Source organism: Mugil cephalus, chromosome 1 (assembly GCF_022458985.1).
Source record: "Mugil cephalus isolate CIBA_MC_2020 chromosome 1, CIBA_Mcephalus_1.1, whole genome shotgun sequence".
Lineage (NCBI taxonomy): Eukaryota > Metazoa > Chordata > Actinopteri > Mugiliformes > Mugilidae > Mugil > Mugil cephalus.
The window spans coordinates 20,151,429-20,169,304 of NC_061770.1; the positions used below are offsets into that span (position 1 = coordinate 20,151,429).

General features: G+C 42.0%; 2 protein-coding genes across 5 annotated transcripts in view; one reads left to right on the top strand and one right to left on the bottom strand.

Annotated features, from left to right (window-relative positions):
* The window catches only part of prdm16 (PR domain containing 16), a 173,258-nt gene extending 161,748 nt beyond the window's left edge, over positions 1–11,510 (top strand). For 3 of the 4 annotated variants that reach the window (XM_047579019.1, XM_047579026.1, XM_047579043.1), the window contains 7 exons: positions 534–706; positions 798–875; positions 1,133–1,302; positions 2,933–3,104; positions 6,379–6,636; positions 7,416–7,596; positions 7,979–11,510. In XM_047579019.1, the coding sequence (XP_047434975.1) occupies positions 534–706; positions 798–875; positions 1,133–1,302; positions 2,933–3,104; positions 6,379–6,636; positions 7,416–7,596; positions 7,979–8,113 (1,167 nt within the window). In that variant the 3' untranslated portion in view covers positions 8,114–11,510. The remainder of the gene's footprint in view (positions 1–533; positions 707–797; positions 876–1,132; positions 1,303–2,932; positions 3,105–6,378; positions 6,637–7,415; positions 7,597–7,978) is intronic. The other variant, XM_047579035.1, reaches the window with a different exon arrangement.
* A 2,163-nt stretch (positions 11,511–13,673) lies between these two features.
* On the bottom strand, positions 13,674–16,242 carry LOC125020933. The gene is made up of 5 exons (XM_047606601.1): positions 15,976–16,242; positions 15,814–15,885; positions 15,475–15,558; positions 15,263–15,397; positions 13,674–15,152 (listed from the first exon to the last, which is right to left on the bottom strand). Exons 1-5 carry the CDS (start codon positions 16,232–16,234, stop codon positions 14,869–14,871), a joined length of 834 nt encoding a protein of 277 aa, XP_047462557.1. The 5' UTR covers positions 16,235–16,242; the 3' UTR covers positions 13,674–14,868.
* Between the last annotated feature and the right edge of the window lie 1,634 nt (positions 16,243–17,876).

A 17,876-nucleotide genomic window follows, 5' to 3' on the forward strand; every position in this document is an offset into this window, starting at 1 on the left:
ACAAACTATATTGTGCTGCTCCAATCGTGGCTCTTGAATGCCTCATTTAGCCAGTTTGCTGGCTTGCAACTGCACTGTTGGCTAGAGGAGGTAAGAGGTAGAGAACAAAGCGCCGGTTGAAGCAGACTTGCGGAGGGGGTTACTGGCAGAAAGGTACTTGAGCATTTGTGAATGTGTTATAGGTCAAAGAGGTGACTTGCTTTTAGCACAAACAACAAGGTTAACCTCTGATATACTGCTTCCTCAAAGCTTCCGCTCTCTGTTACGTTCCCTTGCTCCCTGTTTTTTTTTGTGTGTGTGTTTTTTTTGTTTGACATTGTTTCTTTGTTTTCAGTGCTTTCTTGTCTCTTTCCAATTCACAGACACATACGTGTGCATCCACATAGGACTAAATGAGCCAGCGTTTCTAAATAAACCCTTAATACTAAACCCCAGGTCTTCCCCTGGGATCAAGAATTTCTTGTTTCTCCTCAAAATATCTAATATAAGCCATCCCCGACCTATTTTTTTTAATATTTTTACCATCTACTCAGATGTCAGCCATGGAGAATATGACAGAGAAGCTGGAGAGCTTTGGTGCTCTAAAACTGGACGCACCGCCCAATTCGCTGCAACACTCGGCCCATCCACTGTTCAACTTTCGCTCACCACCACCGTCCCTCTCTGAGGCCATCCTTCGCAAGGGCAAGGAGCGCTACGCCTGCAGGTTAGTGATGTTACTCCCAGCACAATATTCTGTTCCCGTAAACTTATTGTTTGCGATACTAACCACCTTTGCGGTCCTTTCTCCCCTTCAGGTACTGTGGGAAAATCTTCCCCCGTTCAGCAAACCTCACCAGACACTTGCGAACACACACAGGGGAGCAGCCCTACAGGTATTCTGTTCAAATCCAGTCTTTGATTGCTCATCCCTTTGACTGACAGACATTATACTGATTTTTGAAATTAAACAATACAGGAGTACTTCTTAATTTTATTTTAAATGGTGCACAAAGAGAAATAAAGTGAGCCTTAATCGGCCTCTTGCTCGCCTCAGCGGGTGGTTAATAAATCTCTCTTTACGAGGAAAGCCACTGCTCGCGCCGCTGCTCTATCAACCCACATTTACATCCCCCTTTTCCCCCTTCGGCAGGTGTAAATACTGTGACCGCTCATTCAGCATCTCATCCAATCTCCAACGTCACGTCCGCAATATCCATAACAAGGAGAAGCCCTTCAAGTGTCACCTGTGCAACCGCTGCTTCGGTCAGCAAACCAACCTCGACCGCCATCTCAAGAAGCACGAGCATGAGAACATTCCTGGTCAGTTTGCCACATCTACCGCTGTTTTCTCTGTAGCCGATGTGCCATGCGTGAAATGTAGTTATTAAACGGGGACTGTTTAGTTGGGGAATATCTTGCATTACCCACGTGTGAAATTTTAAATCATCACCACTATAAGCGTTTAGGTTGAATTGATTTTAAGAGGGAAAACTGCTGTGTTAAAGGATTCCCACTTGCCTTTTCTGCTGCATTTCCAAAGAAACTGTGGGCTTGTGCGCCGCAATGGAAGTTTGCCACTGAATATGGATAGAACAAAAAAAAAAAAAACGTTTTGAACTCAATATTTGTGTATCTGAGTGTTCACATGGAAGCGATCCACGCTTAACAATTGTGGGAACACTTTTAAAACACGATGATGAAACAAGGCGGCCTCCTCTGTTCCCCCCTTATTTAACAATGAAGCTGTAAATGTCTCTGACAGGACTAGCACACAAACTAAATTGATCAAATGTCAAAGATTGCCATTGTTTGACAAAAGAATGTTAATAAGGGGAGATTTCAGGACAGGCAGCGTCTAAGATGTCTTGTTTTCAACATTTCTGATCTTATCTCCTTAAGCTTTGAACCAAGGTACAGCTTTAAAACACTGATTGGCTTATGCTGGTAAAACTTTATATTTGGCGTCTATTATCCTTTATTCAAGAACACAAACACAACTGTTCTTGCATTTTGTAAATGACTCTGTAATTTCTCCCCAAATACAAATGTGAGTCATCCAAGAGTGATGTTATAAAGTCTTCAGAAAAAGAAAGAAAGAGCCGAAATAATGCAACGAGATGGGAAAATGACTTTACCTAAACCCATAAACGCTGTTTAATGACGAGGCCCAACGTAAATATCGGGTTTGATTACACACTGGCCAACAGTAGAGGACCGTGGAAGAGTCGCGCTCGTGTGAGTGTACGTTGAGCTGGGTGCTGCCAGTAAAGAGCATTTGTAATCAGCACCATTAAGACGGAGGATGTTGCGTAAGAGATACACTCTGATAGTCTAAAAGTCTTAAGTAACAAACAGTACATTTCAGATAACTATGTAAAGGATAGCATCTGATGCTCCTTTTGTGATTTTAGTTTAGTTTTCAGGATGGCGGGATAGTGGTCTGCCCCCTCTGCTTCAGTGCTCAGACGCAGACCATGAACTTCAACGTCTGCGCTTCAATTATTAAATAGACAATTTATTTATTTTTTGCATTAAGTGAATAACTGAAAGTATATAAAAGACCATTTTTACACTAAAAGTTACAGTAACTGAGATAAACACTTTAAATATATTTGTCTCTTCATGCCTTTCACAGGAAGGTTATGTAGGAAAACATAAGAACACAAGACTTCCTGACATCAATTTGCAGTGTTCCTTCTTTTTTTTTTTATCCATGCACATTTTTCTATTCATCTAAATCTGTCATCCTGTTTTCTCATAGTTTTCCCTAGAAAGATGCATAGGTCTTTGATGTAATGATGATATATGGCGGAATAATTTATTATTATTATGTGTGTCTGATGATTATCAAACTAATCATGCGCGTGTTTGGTTGTGTGTTGGTGCGTGCGTGCGTGTGTGTGACTGGTGTGTTCACGCACATGGATGTCTGCATGCTTTCCTCCGACAGTGAGCCAACAGTCCGGGATGCTTTCCAACTTAGGAACCACCATCTCCTCGCCAAACTCCGAGCCAGACAATCATGCACTTTTAGACGAGAAGGAGGACTCGTACTTCTCTGAAATCCGCAACTTCATTTCCAACAGTGAGATGAACCAGGCCTCCAGCTCCACGGATAAAAGGTAAGAGGAAATCAAACTCACACGGATCTCATTTATATTGTGATTCTAGCAAAGACCTTCGGGGATTGCCTTCGATCCCTAAGGATAACTCTTCGCCGCTTGTGCCAATCTCTAATTCTCACCCCGGCCTCATCCTAAATCCAACACTAAGCCTGAACTAAAGTAGAAAGAAATGGTCAAATGTTCTCAAAAACTCTGTGGTACATCTCCCCTTATCAGGACAGTTAGTCCTATGTAGCTGAGATGGGAATGCAGGAAGACTCACAAAATAATAGTTGAACTGATATGAACAGTTTTATTCTTCACTTCCAGAAATCAACAGCATGCATCCTAACACTTGGTGCACAGTGCCCTCTAGTGGCTTAACTACTCCCCAGCAAGAGCTACACACTACTGATAACTAAAGAAAGACAGACAAAGATAAAACATTTCAAAGCTCTCTTTCATATTTTTTGTCTTTCTCTTACTGTTTCAAAAGCATCCACTTTTTTCCCCTCTCTCCTTCCTTTAAAAAAAAAGTCAAATTTAGTTAATATAACTTCTCTGGGACTTTTCAACTTCACTGTGCACACTCCGGAAAATCTGAGCTGAGTAGAATTTGTGACATTTACATTTAGTTTGGAATCTCAGTCCAAATTCATAAAAGGTGTATATAATTCTGCACAGACGTTTCTGATCTCTCAATTTCATAAGCCTACGCAGCCTCGTTGCATAATGGGGTTGAGACACCGCTCGTAAACTTGTGCGTACCCCCTCCCCCGACACGAGTCCATTTTTAACCTTCAGCATCTTTCCAGCTTGATTAATTTCAGCGACGTTTAAAACCGCATTAGAGTCTTTGTGCAGGACGGCAATTTATACCGACTGATTGCCTCTCTGTTGGTTAATTGCTGTGCTTGCCAGTAACGCTAGCAGGAGAGTGATCATCCTGTCTGTGTTGCATTTTTCTAGACTCTCCAGAAAAAAAAAAAAAAAAAACACAGAACTTGTTTGTAAAATGATTAAAAAAAGAAGAAATGCTTGGTCTATTTATAAGCGGAGTCTGTGGATGAAAAGGTCGGCTTCGTGCTTTAAGTCGTGAAAGGCTTTAAGTGTGAGTTGCTCAGTCTGCGCCAAGCTCCACAGGTTTCAGACAAGAAGAGGGCACTGGAAAATAAAAATGTTTTTTCCCTGTCTCAGTCAGTGGTTCACCCTCTTTCCTTGACTGTACACACTCTTCATCTTTCCTTCTCATTCTTGATGTGAATTCCTTTCTGGTAGTCTCACTTTCTGTCTGCCTCTTCTTCCAACCCCCGCCTCCCCCCCCTCCCACCCGCTCCCCTACCCCACCACCTCCCTCTTGTCAACACTCATTATGGCCAGCAGACCCAGTGGCAATTTAGCCCCTCTGCCATCTGGGATCAATACTGAGTCTCATCCACAACAAGCCAGCCTGACATTTTAATATCTGTAATTCAGACTAAGTGTTATGCTTTCTGTCCTCCCACCAGACAGCCCGCTGTTTATTCTCCCTCTGACTGACTGAAGTCAAACACTAAGCACAAACACACATTCACGGATGACTATCTGTAATGACTCTTAACTGCCCTCGCTACATAGTTTCTCCTTCTTCACAACTGCTTTTTTTTTTTTTTTTTCAGCATCACAGCCAGTCAAAATACGGGTCCCTGGTAGCTGTTGTGTTCCCATACAAATGTTGACCTGTTTCCAAGCCGGGGGGATTCGTGAGGGTGGGAAGTTTTACAAACAATAAAAGTTAAGAGGGTACAGACACGAAGATATTTCCAGAACTAAGAGGTATCTGTCTCCATAATCCCAGACCGTGGCTTGAGCTTTGTGATTTGGATACGGCTGCAGTTGGAGCTGGGTCCACGTCTGGGCTCGGGCTCCAATAGCTGGCAGTCTGGACCCCGAGGGGGACTCAGGTTGAGGCATTTATCTAGGAGATCCACTGATGATTGAGCTCTTCCCCCCTTACACCCGCTGTACCCATACCCCCCGCCCGCTAACACAAACACCCGACTGACGTGTTTAGACTAAATGACAAAACCCAGGGCCCCCTCCGTCAGAGCTACGCTTCTTTCTCCGTCTGCAGGCATGGACCTTTTCCCCCGCCAACCAGCTCTGCAATTTGATTATGGTGATATTTAATCTAGATTGAAAGAGAAGAAACCCCCCCTCCCACTCCCCTCCACAGAAAGTCCCACTACCGGCATTCACCCACCCACTCTGTGTGACCCAATCCTGTCCCTGCGCAGCCCGTCCCAGAGGTAACCCTGTCTGATTTGATAAATGTCCGCTGAGTGGCAAAAAAAAATGGAAGGGGTAAATTTGCCATCCCAAAGGAAATGATATCATGAGCCATGACATCGTGGTCTGGGGGTGATGAGGGGGAGGAGGGGGGGAGTTGCAGGCTGGAAAATGTACAGATGGCAGGTCATAATGGTGGTGTGCTGATAGCCTGTTTGCAGCCGGGGCCGCGGCCGCGGCGGCGGCCTCCCCTCCCCTCCGGTCGCGCGAACTGCGCCCCACCGTCGGCGGCCGTGCGGGCGGAGGTGGAGGTGGAGGTGGAGGTGGAGGTGGAGGTGGAGGTGGAGGTGGAGGTGGAGGTGGAGGTCTGAGGTCTGAGGTGAACCATCTCCCCGCTCTGTTTGCGAGGAGCCGGGGCCAATTAATCATCCGTGGGCCGTTTGAAAAGCGCTCGGGGCGCACTGTCATCGCCCGTGTTGTTTGTGTGGACACTGGAGTCGGACTGCACATGCTGTCGTCGGATTATTTATGTTTCCCTCTCTGCTCGTGATGAGTCATGCCTTCAGATGGTTAGGAAATGGTAACAGCCACCCAGCTGCAGTCTGGACGTGACGCTAATGCTACAGTAAACCCTTCTCACATTTTGATCATTGTTGGCAAACAATAAAAAGCGATTTAAAATTACTTATAATAAACAGTTTGTGTAAAATGAATACAAATCCAGACATATATTCCCCCTCGGTTCCTCCACATCTCCTTCTCCTCACTCTCCCTGGCTACTACACTACCCATAATTCAAATGATTTGTGTCTTTTGGCTCGGACTCCACCTGATTGCCTGGTTTACACTGCCATTAACTTCAACCTGCCATCACAGTTTTGGAAACCTCTTGCTCCTCGCTACGGATTTTCCAAAAGGAAAATGCATCGCTGCAGACTGAACAGATACCGTTTTAAGTGGAGTGCACTCTATCTGCAACGTCGCTGATGTTTCCACTCTGCTTTGACATCTGATCCGTGTCCAGGTCAGAGCAGCCTCACGAGGAACGCCCACCCAGCCACAGCTTGTCCAACTCCAAGCTGGGGCTGCAGGGGCTGGAGGAGGAGGAGGAGGAGGTGGAGGGCGACGACGAGGAGGAGGAGGAAGGCAGCCTGACGGAGAAGTCGCACGACGAGGCGCCCGAGTCCCCGTCCCCCGTCACGACAGGGGTGTATGAGGAGGACGAGGAAGAGGAAGAGACGGAGGCAGCTCCACTAGCTATGAGCTATGAACACACTCGCAGGTAACTCACCCTGTTGACTACGCAGGGAATCGTATGCGCCGATCAGGCATAACATTATGACCACCGACAGGAGAATCGAATGTCATTGGCCGTCTCGTGACAAACTTTTGAACCTGGCATTCATTCATGCGGATGTTGCTTAGACTTAGACGCCCCCACCCCAGAGCAGTGACACGTGCACACACACAAAAGAGTTTAGGAACAACTCAAAACAAATATGAAAAAACAGCACAAGGTGTTGACCTGGCCTCCAAATTAACTAGATCCCAAACTGATCAAGTATCTGTGGGATGATCCACGGAGGCCCCACCCCTCAACCTGTACAAACTAATAACATTCTGCTGCCAGACACAACGGGACCACCCTCAGAAGGTGGTGGTCATAATGTTATGCCTGATCAGGTTAGCAACCACAGCAAATGTTCACCAGATATTCCATCTATACATTTTTTTATTCTACTAAACCTTTACTGGGAAAAACAAACAGATAGATTGATGGATTGGACAGAAAAAAAAAATAAAATCTTCGCTCAACTAAACAAATCCGAATCTTCTCCTATTCTTCTGGACTTTTTTCTTCTCTTCCCTTTTATTAATCTTACCTCTCCTTTTCTCTTTTCCGTCACATCATCTTTCCATCACCTTCCTCTTTTGATTTCCTTTCCTCCCCTTTCAATAACATTAACCCTCCATCCACCCCACCACCACATCTCCATCTCCATCTCCATCTCCATCTCCATCCCCATCCATTTACCCATCCACCCATGCCACGGCGTGCAGGTGTATAGAGGAGGAGGGCTCTCTCCTGGACCTGGAGGGTCTGCCCAGCTTTCCCAAGAGCCTGGACGGTTTACGTAAAGCGGCCAGTGAAGAGCAACCCTTTGACGTTAAAGACATATTTAACTCTTCACTAGAGTCTGAGGCATTGAAAGAGACATTGTACAGACAGGCTAAAACACAGGTATGTGACTACTGGCCGTTAACTAAAGGGGAAAGACACGTAATTCTGATAAGACAGGAGGAAGGGAAAAATACATCCACGGGATGCAGAGATTAGGGATGAGATGGACTCTTTCATACTTGCAGGAGATGTAGCTAAGCAACACCCTTTTCTCCAACCTTGCCACATCTTCTTCTTCAGCTTGTCTTACTAACATTTCATTTGTACTCTGTTATCTTTTCTGTAGATCATTTAAGTTTAGTAACATGTCAGCGATGTCACAAAATAAAGTCCACAACTCTAAAAGTATTCCTCGACAAGAGAGATGTCCCTGAAGTGTTGAGATATTTTCAAGCATGCAGTTTCCTTCCATGGATTTTAAGTTATTTGTCTTCTCACGCAGGCTTATGCAATGATGCTGTCTCTCTCCGAGAACAACACTTTGCACGCACCCTCCCAGAACTCTCTGGACGCTTGGCTGAGCATGGGAGGTGGACCGTCTGAGACGAGCAGCTTTCACCCACTCAACCACATCTAGGCGGGAGAGAGAGAGAGAGAGAGAGTGAGGGAGAGAGAGAGAGAGAGAGAAAGAAAGGTGGGAGGAAGAGTGGGAGGAACATTAGTTTCGCAAATGGATAGAAACAAGAGACCGAGCGGACATGAGGAGTGGGAAGACGTGGAGGCCGGAGAAGAATTCATTGTCACATACATTCAAGATAGAGAGAGTTTGTGTGGATATGTGTGTGTGTGTTTCTTTGTTTCTCTGTGTGTGTGTGTTTGTGTGAGCGTGTGTGAATGAGAGAGGAGGGGAAGACTGTCCCTAGGTTAGGGGTCTTGCAAGACTCTGTCCAAGAGAAAGCACTGCTAAGCTCCTGTTGATGTGAAGGACGTGATGAATGCTTCTCGATAGCATTGAAACTCTGCATTACTCTGATCCTCTCCGAGTGCACAAGGCTCACTGCAGCATCACAGAGGGAGGCCCCCGCGTACGGCTCCCGCAAAGACACTTAATGACTGACATGTCTCTAAAGTCCGTGTACACCGCCTGCTACAAACGCTGCAGCATCAGCGCTGCATTGGCACTGCATGTCCACAAGGTGACACCGTTTCACCAGGAACACACAGTGGGCGTGTGCACAATTGTCTCCAGGTTTCACCCCCCACCCACCAACCCACCCACCCAGCCCGACCACCCACCACCAATCATGGGTGACCCGTTGACTGATCTTGTTTCAGTCCTAACAGCAGAATCAACAATAGCACCGCACTAAATGTTACTTAAAGAACTGACGGATCCAGTAGACTGATGATTTTTTTTTTGTTTTGTTTTGTTTTTTTGGAATGATTTTGGAGAACAACGTTCGATTTGCAAATGTGCTTTTTAATGAGCTACCTGGGCCACTAGCCGTTGTAATTGGTCACTCAATTTGATCTCGCGGAAAACGAATTTAAAATCAAAGGAATGAGTCTTTCTCTGCTTGTTTATTGTTTTCATCATTTCATCGTTATTCGTTTAACTTTATTTACGTTCTTTCCTCGTAGACGCCGCAGTATTGTTTCTCTTGTAGGCACCACAGTGCTAAATTGTTAATATAATTATTTTAGAGAAGGACCAAATTTGTATGATATTGTCATATGATGTACAAAATAACCTAGATGTTCAAAAGCAAGAGTGGTATGTGCCAAATAACCCATAGAAAATGTTTTGTTCTCTGACAATCATTTCATTTCCAAGGGGCTTGCATTCGCTGTCGTTTTTTTTTTTTTTTCCTTCTTATTACGCGCTTATATATTTGATTTCAGAAGTGTGTGTATGTATTTATTTTTGGTTGTCACGACTGGAGGAGTGAAAATGAAGACGAGTCATTTTATCCCTCTTTTCTTGTTGCTGAAGGATCGCCTATCAGAGCGCGCAGGGAGATTCAGAATCTCTGGTCCTGATGGGTCAGTGTGCCAAATTGGAAAGAACCCATGAAATGAACTATTTTTATTTATAGTGAAAGATAGCTGTAGTTAGTTTTAGGTCCTATTTGGCATTGAAATGTCCTGCAGTGTTTAGTCTTTTTTTTTTTTTTTTGTCATTGTTTTGTTTCAATTCAGACTGTTTTACCCAGTAGGCTGAATGTGTCTTGTTCAAATTGGTATTATTAGGGTCAGACTTGGACACATTTCACCAAGAATGTCAGAGTAAGGGCATTACACTGTCACACTATTGAAAAAAAAAACAACAAAAAAACAAGCTCCCTCTTCCCTCTGTTTGGCATTCGACACATGGACTGTAATCTATGAATATCCTTTTTTTTAAAAAAAAAAAAAAAACTTCAAACACATGGTCACATTTGCATGAACATGACAGAATCGCTGCAAGAAGAATAAAGGCGAGGACTCCTGAAACCAAAAGAAGAGAGCTAACTAAACCCCAGGTAGTATTAAAATGGACATCAATTATTCTGCTGGTTGGTCCCCATCTACAGAAAAAAAAAAAGAAAAGTCTAGTTGATTCTGGACAGAGGCAAACAGGAATATTTGATGGTTTCTCGACTTTAAACTCCCTCTTCTGAGATCTTACTGAAAACTCATTCCATGCGGTCTGACTGCGCCGTGAAGGGCATGACGAATTTACTGTAGATAGCTGCAGGAGGCAGGGGGGGCGAGCACTGTTGATCACTGCTCCTCCCATCATTCTGGGGCTTTCAGAGCTACGCCTGATGCTGTATTCTCAAACTAGCACTTAAAAACACATCGGTCCGAGCCGGTAAGTCCATCAGGCTCGGGTCTCTCTCTCTCTCTCTCTCTCTCTATACATATATACACCTTAGATCACCGATACAGTTTTTCAGACTCACGTTCAACCGATGGGCAAGTTGTGCTCGACACAGACGGAAAAGAATTAACAGAAGCACTGTAATTTTTTCTTCACGACAGCAGGTGGTAGTGCGACGCCGGGACTGCTGCATCATCTCATTTTTTCTAATTTTATAATTCTACTGAATGAGATTCCATTCATGGTAAACACAACTCGTGGTTACAAAACGTTAAAGACTTGGGGCACTAAGTTTTTAGGTTAACTATGTGTAGTAATTCATGTCATGGACTACTGTAATAAGTACGCGCTGTGTAAAGCAAAGGAACTGAAGGCATTGAAGTATTCCATTAAGCCATCTTCAGAAAGTGTTCTGGCAGATGGTCACTGAAATATGTTTCAGCATAAGAGAACGTGGTTGCTGTTTGCCCCCCGCTGTTACAGGAGAAAGTAAAAAAAAATATATATATACATTGTTTCTTTTTAACTGTATAGTATTTTAAAGAATGAAAAACAATGGTGCATTTGTCTGAAGAAAAAAAAATCATTGAAAAATATGGGTTTAAATGGATGGTGCTTGTTTTGTTTAAATCTGAGTTGTATATCGCCTCTGTTATGTTTATTGAAAACAAACAAAAAAAAAAGTTATTGTGCATGACGTGTTTAGCAGTCATAATGATGTCCATTTGTGAAATGTGTATCAAATCAAAAAATGAGTAAAAAAAAAAGAAAAGAAAAGTGGTAAAAAAAAATAAATAAATAAAATAAAATAAATAATGAATCCGTAGATGCACTTATTGTACATGTGGTTTAGGTTAGTAGGTTTGACTTCAAGTTCTGACTGCCTTACAGGTGTCTGGGCAGGCGGTTCTGAAACACATAGAAAAGACTCGTGGGAGAAGACATAATGAAAAACAATAAAGGATTGTAGAATAATATTGAACAATTCTGAAATTGCAGTTCTTTTGATGCTTGTGATTATTGCAGATGTACTTTAGAGAAATTTCATTGAAAAGATATGACTCTGATGTTAATTCTGTAGAATAGCAATGTATACCAAATGTAATCTTTCCAATGCTATGAAGAATTTATACATGAAATTGATATGCAATAAAACCTGTGTGCTTTTTAAGTGAGGCGTCCGTTTGTGTGTTTGTGAGCGGTGAACAAAGAAGAAGACACTCCCAAGTCTTTTTGCCTCTCTATCCGGCTGTCATCTGATGAGGAGTTGGAGCCTATAGGGGCCTGTGCTTCAGGGATTTCGGTGCAGCCGAATATGGCCGAGCATCACAGAAAATAATTGAGAACCACTGCTCTGGTGAGCTCTTCCGAGAACGGGCTGCTTCTGTGTCTGTACCTTTAAATGCTAATGAGCTGTGTATGTCCACGCCTACTCCATGATGCAGACTATGGCTGGTAGAGATGCTGTCGTTCAACGTTACCAGTTTGAACCAGAATCTGACCCAGAAGGAGAGGTCCCTGAAGAAGTTCAGACTCTGCGGCTGCCACAGGACGTTTCTGAATGGTTAGTTAAAAATATTCTGTGTCCGAATATGTTACTTGGGTTGTTTGCATGTGTTATTGCAGTTACTGCCATGTAGCTAACGCTAGCTTCCACTAACTGTGAGGCTAATTGTTACAGTTAATAAAGGTCAATAATTAATATTAAGAATTTAAAATTGTGTTGTGATTATTTATATATTTTATTATTTTATATATATATATTTTTTTCAGTTATAAATTTTGACTTTTTTCTCAAAGTGCATGATGAAAAAAAATCTGCCTCCTTCTTATTTTTTTTTTCCTGGGTGGCCCTAATACTCTTCCATATTTTCCCCCGCATGACATCAAGAAGGGAAAAATCTCAGAAGCACCTGTCTGAGCACGCATTCGCTAAAATAGTGGAACAAGCAAGCGAGGTAAGTGACAGAATTTTTTTAACTTCTTAGTCCTCATACACAGGTTATAGGGATTACTGTGATATGATGATATGGGACCTTCAAAGGTTACTGTAAAGTAGCTACCAGATTACAAATACCCATGAGAAAGCTTCTTATTCATATGCAGACATCTGTTAATAGAGATGATTTTATTCCTACTTTAAAATGTATTATAGGAACCATAATTTTGGATGAGGCCTTTCAGGTCCTTTATTGAACAACAGTTATAAACATTTGTAGTTTCAGCTTTTCGTAGCTTCTCTATGTTGTGGATTTTGAATTTAAATTAATTACTAAATTAATTACTAAATTAACTACTAAGCATCTGAAGACTCATCCTGGCCTCTGAAAAAAAGATACCCATCAAAAGTCAGAATATTCATTCACCCCAAACCCAACTCTGTAATGACCACCATAGATCATAAAAAGTAAAAGTGAACATTGTTCCATGACTGATGACGATGATGTTTTTGTCTGGTTGTGAAATGATAATCTAGGATGTCGTATGAGGCAAAGCTAGAGTCATAAAAGGTATTTCTCAGTGTTGTTGAAAGTACGATTTAAAAAAATAGTTATCATTATAATATACTCTCTGAACTTGAACCCCCACGCAAACAATCAGTGACGCTTGATGGAAATGGACACAGAAATTTGTGACCGGTGCTTTGTTTGGCTGATATGCTTCTTTTCTTCAGTTTTGTTAATAATACGATGAAAAACAAACAAAAATGGGGTAGGACTAGATAAGTTTATTAACTTCATCCTACACCCTTTCAAACATGGAATGGCTATTTATGTTGTCATAGAGTAGTCCTACCAACTTGTTTTTTGCCTTGTTTTTTTTTTTTTTTATGTTATTGTTTTGATTGTTTGTTTTAACCTGTTTTAAAAAGCTGCCATCAAGGCGCTGGTCCTGAACCCGCTTGTGACACTGGGGGGTAAAAGCGGCGAAGGTGTTGGATGTGGGGGTATACGAGGTGTGATTGCGACCCCCTTCGTTTAGAACTAATGGGGGAAACTATACAGCAGAATACAAATGCTGGTTCCTGCAAAGCTTTGTCATCTAGGTTTTATTAACAGGATAAAGAAGAGTTCCTTGACCTGAAATTACGGTTCCGAATAGGTAGATGTCTTCAATGTCCTCCACAATTTGAACCCAGGCGTACAAATTGTGTCAATTGCGTTGAGAGACCAGTTTATCAATTCCATGATTTTGTAGTTTCGAGAGCAGTGCGGAGAGAGTCTCTCAAAAGGATGCACAATAGTGTCGGCGTGTTCATTAATTCCTCTGGAAAAAACACTATGACGACTTCCTGCTCTCAAAAGCTATTTATTCAAATATATTAAAGAATATGGAATTACATGCACATGGACCTTGTCTGTTCAGTTAGTCTTGGCCAACGTCCCAGAAAAGGATGATTTTCAGTAGTTTCACATCATTATCACAGTTTCAATAAAATGAATATGATTAGTTGTGTAAAGGTGGGGGGAGTCGTGGTTTAGACTAAACTCTCCCGTCGGTGGTGGACAGGTCGGTCCCGACCTCCAGCCACTCAGGTCCTCCAGTCTCCGGGGACAGCGCCCTAGAAGAAAGAGAAAAGTCCATCCTATCTAGCCCTCCCCAACACCTATTTCCACCCTTCCACAATCAGCCTGTTCTCAAACAACACCTCTATTGTTCTCTGTTTTATCTCACATGCTTTCGGGTGAATCCCTTTCGTTACGGCAAGGTCAGTTACTTGTTTGTATCCCCTCAGACAAATACCCTATACAACTAATATTTTCAACCTTACCACTGTCATGAGACTCCCTTCCTATTGATTATATGTATGTTAGTAATTTGATTATGTAGTTATTGATTACGTCAATGTCCACACATCTACTATGAATCACATACAGTTATTGATTACACCAGTGTCAGCACATCTAATTTGAGTCACTTCTATATGCTGAAAATGTTAGTATTGTTAATATCCTCTTCTAAATAATTATCTAAGAAGCAGGGAAGATAAGGGAGAAGAGAGCGAGGGAAAAATGAGACCGCCTTCGTTGGGAGCTGAAGAGAGAAAGTGTACAGCAGAATACAAATGCTGGTTCCTGCAAAGCTTTGTCATGTAGGTTTTTTAACAGGATAAAGAAGAGTTAATGAAGTACTGGTACTCTGGTCATGTGTTACTGAATTATCTAGAAAAAGACACAAAGCATTCAAAGGTAGAAGGAAGTTTCTACAGATCCTAACGGTGTAAAGAATCAAGAAATAAACACTGAAACACTAAATACACACTGAATTACTGTATTTACCTAATGAAATGTTTACACAAACACTATTTGTCTTCAAATCAAGACACGGATGCAGATGGGAAAGACTGTTATCATATGTTATATCAGCAACTAAATAGATATTATAATGGAAATGTTTCACAAAATCTATAGACATCACTTAGATACTGCTTTACCATTGGTTGACTTTAAGAGTAATTTCCGCTACAATATACACTGCATTCTTGTCTATTGTATAAAGTAGATGAAGACAAAAAAGGTTTGTTCTGCTCACATGGCGAAGAGCAGATGACCACTGAAGGTACTATGGTGATTCTCACTGTCAAAAATCCTTGAGTTTGTCCACAAGCGCAAAAACACCACATCTCCAACCTCTAACAGCAACGTAGCACCATTAGAACTGCTCCCATAATGGGAAGGCTGATGTTCATATGCAATAAAAACATGCTCTCCATTCCTGACCAGCACTGCACCTGAAGGATATGAAGTATGTCCATATGCACCAATGTAGAACTCAAAGTGGTAGGCGCCTCTCACTGGTGCAATGAAAAAACCTGAAAGACACATTTTTGTTTTCTTCAGTAAACGAAGAATTGTTGTGAATTGTTGTCAATATTGACAAAAGAAAATAATGATATCATTTAAATCTGTGTATTTGAAGTACCTGTATGTGGACTGTAGGCATTTCCAATATTTGTAACAACACGTCTGAAAACCAAAGTTGTTAGTGTGTTGAAGGGTCCAATGTATCCATCCATGTCTGAATCCAGCAGTGAGGCTGAGAAAGCCACTTGTTTCACTGAGAGAGAGACAAAGATACTGAGATTACAGTGAGTGGATAGTTTCTATAAAGAACTTGTTTCTAAATTCACAAACCTTCTTCTGCTCTCTTCAGAGCCTCCACATCGTTTTCTGTGATCTTGGTCCTGTCTTTAAGGTTTATCAGTTCTCCTTCCTGTCCTAACATGAAACCAAAAAGTGGCAGCATGAAATCAACAGTAATCTCTGGTGTAAATAATCACTGATTTAAGTTTTTCAGTACTGTCACTACTGAAGAACTATGCCAAATCCCTTGCAAATACATTTAGATCTTCAATAAAGGAAGGTGGACTTGTTGGACTTTCTTGAAGACGTTTCACTATATATAAGTCTTTTCTTCAGATCTGAATGACAACCAGTCTTTTAGAACCAAAGAAGATATTTGGATGGGGATACCTTGGTACTGTTCCTTCAGCTCGTCCAACTCAGTCTTCTGCAGCTCCAGTTCTCTCACTTTAGCTGCTAGAGCTAAAAAAATGAACACATGGTAAAACACGTTCTTTGCAAACATTTCAGTTCTTCAAAGCTGTCATACTTCTAAATTACAGACTACTGTACCTTTGTTCTCTGTCTGTAAGTACGTCACCTCCACCTTCAGTCCTCCCAACAAGGCGCTCATCTCTCTCAGCACAGCGTGGATGTCACTTGTACAGGTTTGTTGGTTTTCAGAGGTGTTAGCTGGTTCCTGTTCTGTTGATTCAGTTTGCTGTAAGTGTGGAATAATGTTGCTGTCAGACTCTGTTTGGAGTTGAGTTGAAGAGACACAGCAGATCAGCAGGAACAATGGGAAAAACATTGCCATCTTTGTTCGCAACATGTCCGTTGATGAAGATGAATTTTTTAGTTGGTTTGTGTTGAGCCCAGCCTTAAATAGTGTCTTAACTGTAGGTGATCAATTATTACCAGATTACTGTCGGTGATCAATTATTACCACATTAATGTAGGTGATCAATTATTACCAGAAGTTGTATTTTTTTCATATCTGAAACACGTGTATGAGATAAGATATTTGGACTTATCCTCATTAAGGGGAGTTGCTAGAGCCTATCCCAGCTGTTATCATGGGCGAGAGGTGGGGTACACCCAGGACAGGTTAGCAGTCTATCACAGGGCTAACACATTCACACACACACCTACAGCCAATTTATAATTACCAATTAGCCTAACAAGCATTTCTTTAGAGGGTGGGAGGAAACCAGAGTAGAAAATCCACGCAGACACAGGGACAACATAAAAACTTCACCCAGAAAGCCCATGTCAGACCTTCTCACTTGGAGGCACGGTGCAATGCATCCAAGGCCACGTCAACGATCACCGTTATATGCAGCCTCATTCATTCGGAAAAAAACATACGGTCACTATTATAAATGATTGCCTGAAAAGAAAAAACACCGTAAGAGATATTTGTTCACAATGAAAGTGTTTTAAAACATTCTGTTCCTGTAAATCTAAGTAAGAATTCACAAATGAAAGAATTTAATATGAGCACACGAGTGTGATTGTGTATTAATTATTGATGAAGGCCACGTTGTTGTATGAAGAGCCACGTGTATTTAAGCTACATACTTTCTCAATCACCGATATCTTTATTTACCTTTATTACCAATGATAGGTTGGAGTTATAATCTGAGATTAGTGCAGGTTTAACTAACGTCAGGACATAAATTGGTAAATATTAACTTAACGTGTGTCAAAGTTATGACACATACACACACACACACACACACATAAAACAGGTCTGTTCTTGGATCTGGGACAGCGACAGAGATCCATAAGAGACATCAGCCGAAATTGAGATAGGATCTGGAGACTCATTTGGGAGACACATGTTAATACAAGGTCTAAACGAGCTGGTCACTTGTGATCGAATCGCCCAGATCAGAGCTTAAAGCAAGGTCTAAACAGGCCCTAAGGTTACTTAGTATAATGAACTTTCCTCCACAATCACGTTACTGCACATTTCTGACATCAGAAGAAGATTTTTAGAACATTGCCAGATCAAGCTGTAGTAACGTGTTTGAACACACCGATCTAGTTGTCCATCAACAGACAGCAAAAGTACCGTATTTTCCGCACTATAAGGCGCACCGGATTATAAGGCGCACCTTCAATGAATGGCCTATTTTAAAACTTTGTTCATATATAAGGCGCACCACATTATAAGGCGCACTGTCAGCTTTTGAGAAAATTGGAGGTTTTTAGGTGCGCCTTATAGTGCGGAAAATACGGTTAGTTTCCCAGGTTACGTACAGACACTGTGTGTTTGCTGCTGCATCCAATAAACCTACCGTGGATTTAAAGTGAGTAGTCACTTATTCTTCTCACACACACATCAACATGGTGGCAGAAGTTGTCACGGATCTATCACCTGTGAGTTTCCCGTGATTTTTTTTCTTCGTCCAAAAGTGGGTAAGAGGATAACACCGCACTCGGCGGGAGAGATGATGGCAGAGGGATTC

What these genes read in the sequence shown, in the direction of transcription:
- LOC125020933 (XM_047606601.1), bottom strand. Translation starts at nt 16,234, where the DNA reads ATGTTGCGAACAAAGATGGCAATGTTTTTCCCATTGTTCCTGCTGATC. An exon ending in GCTGAAGGAACAGTACCAAG is followed by an intron (nt 15,559 to 15,813) that starts GTATCCCCATCC and finishes GTTTCATGTTAG; the next exon opens with GACAGGAAGGAGAACTGATA. An exon ending in TCTGAAGAGAGCAGAAGAAG is followed by an intron (nt 15,398 to 15,474) that starts GTTTGTGAATTT and finishes TCTCTCTCTCAG; the next exon opens with TGAAACAAGTGGCTTTCTCA.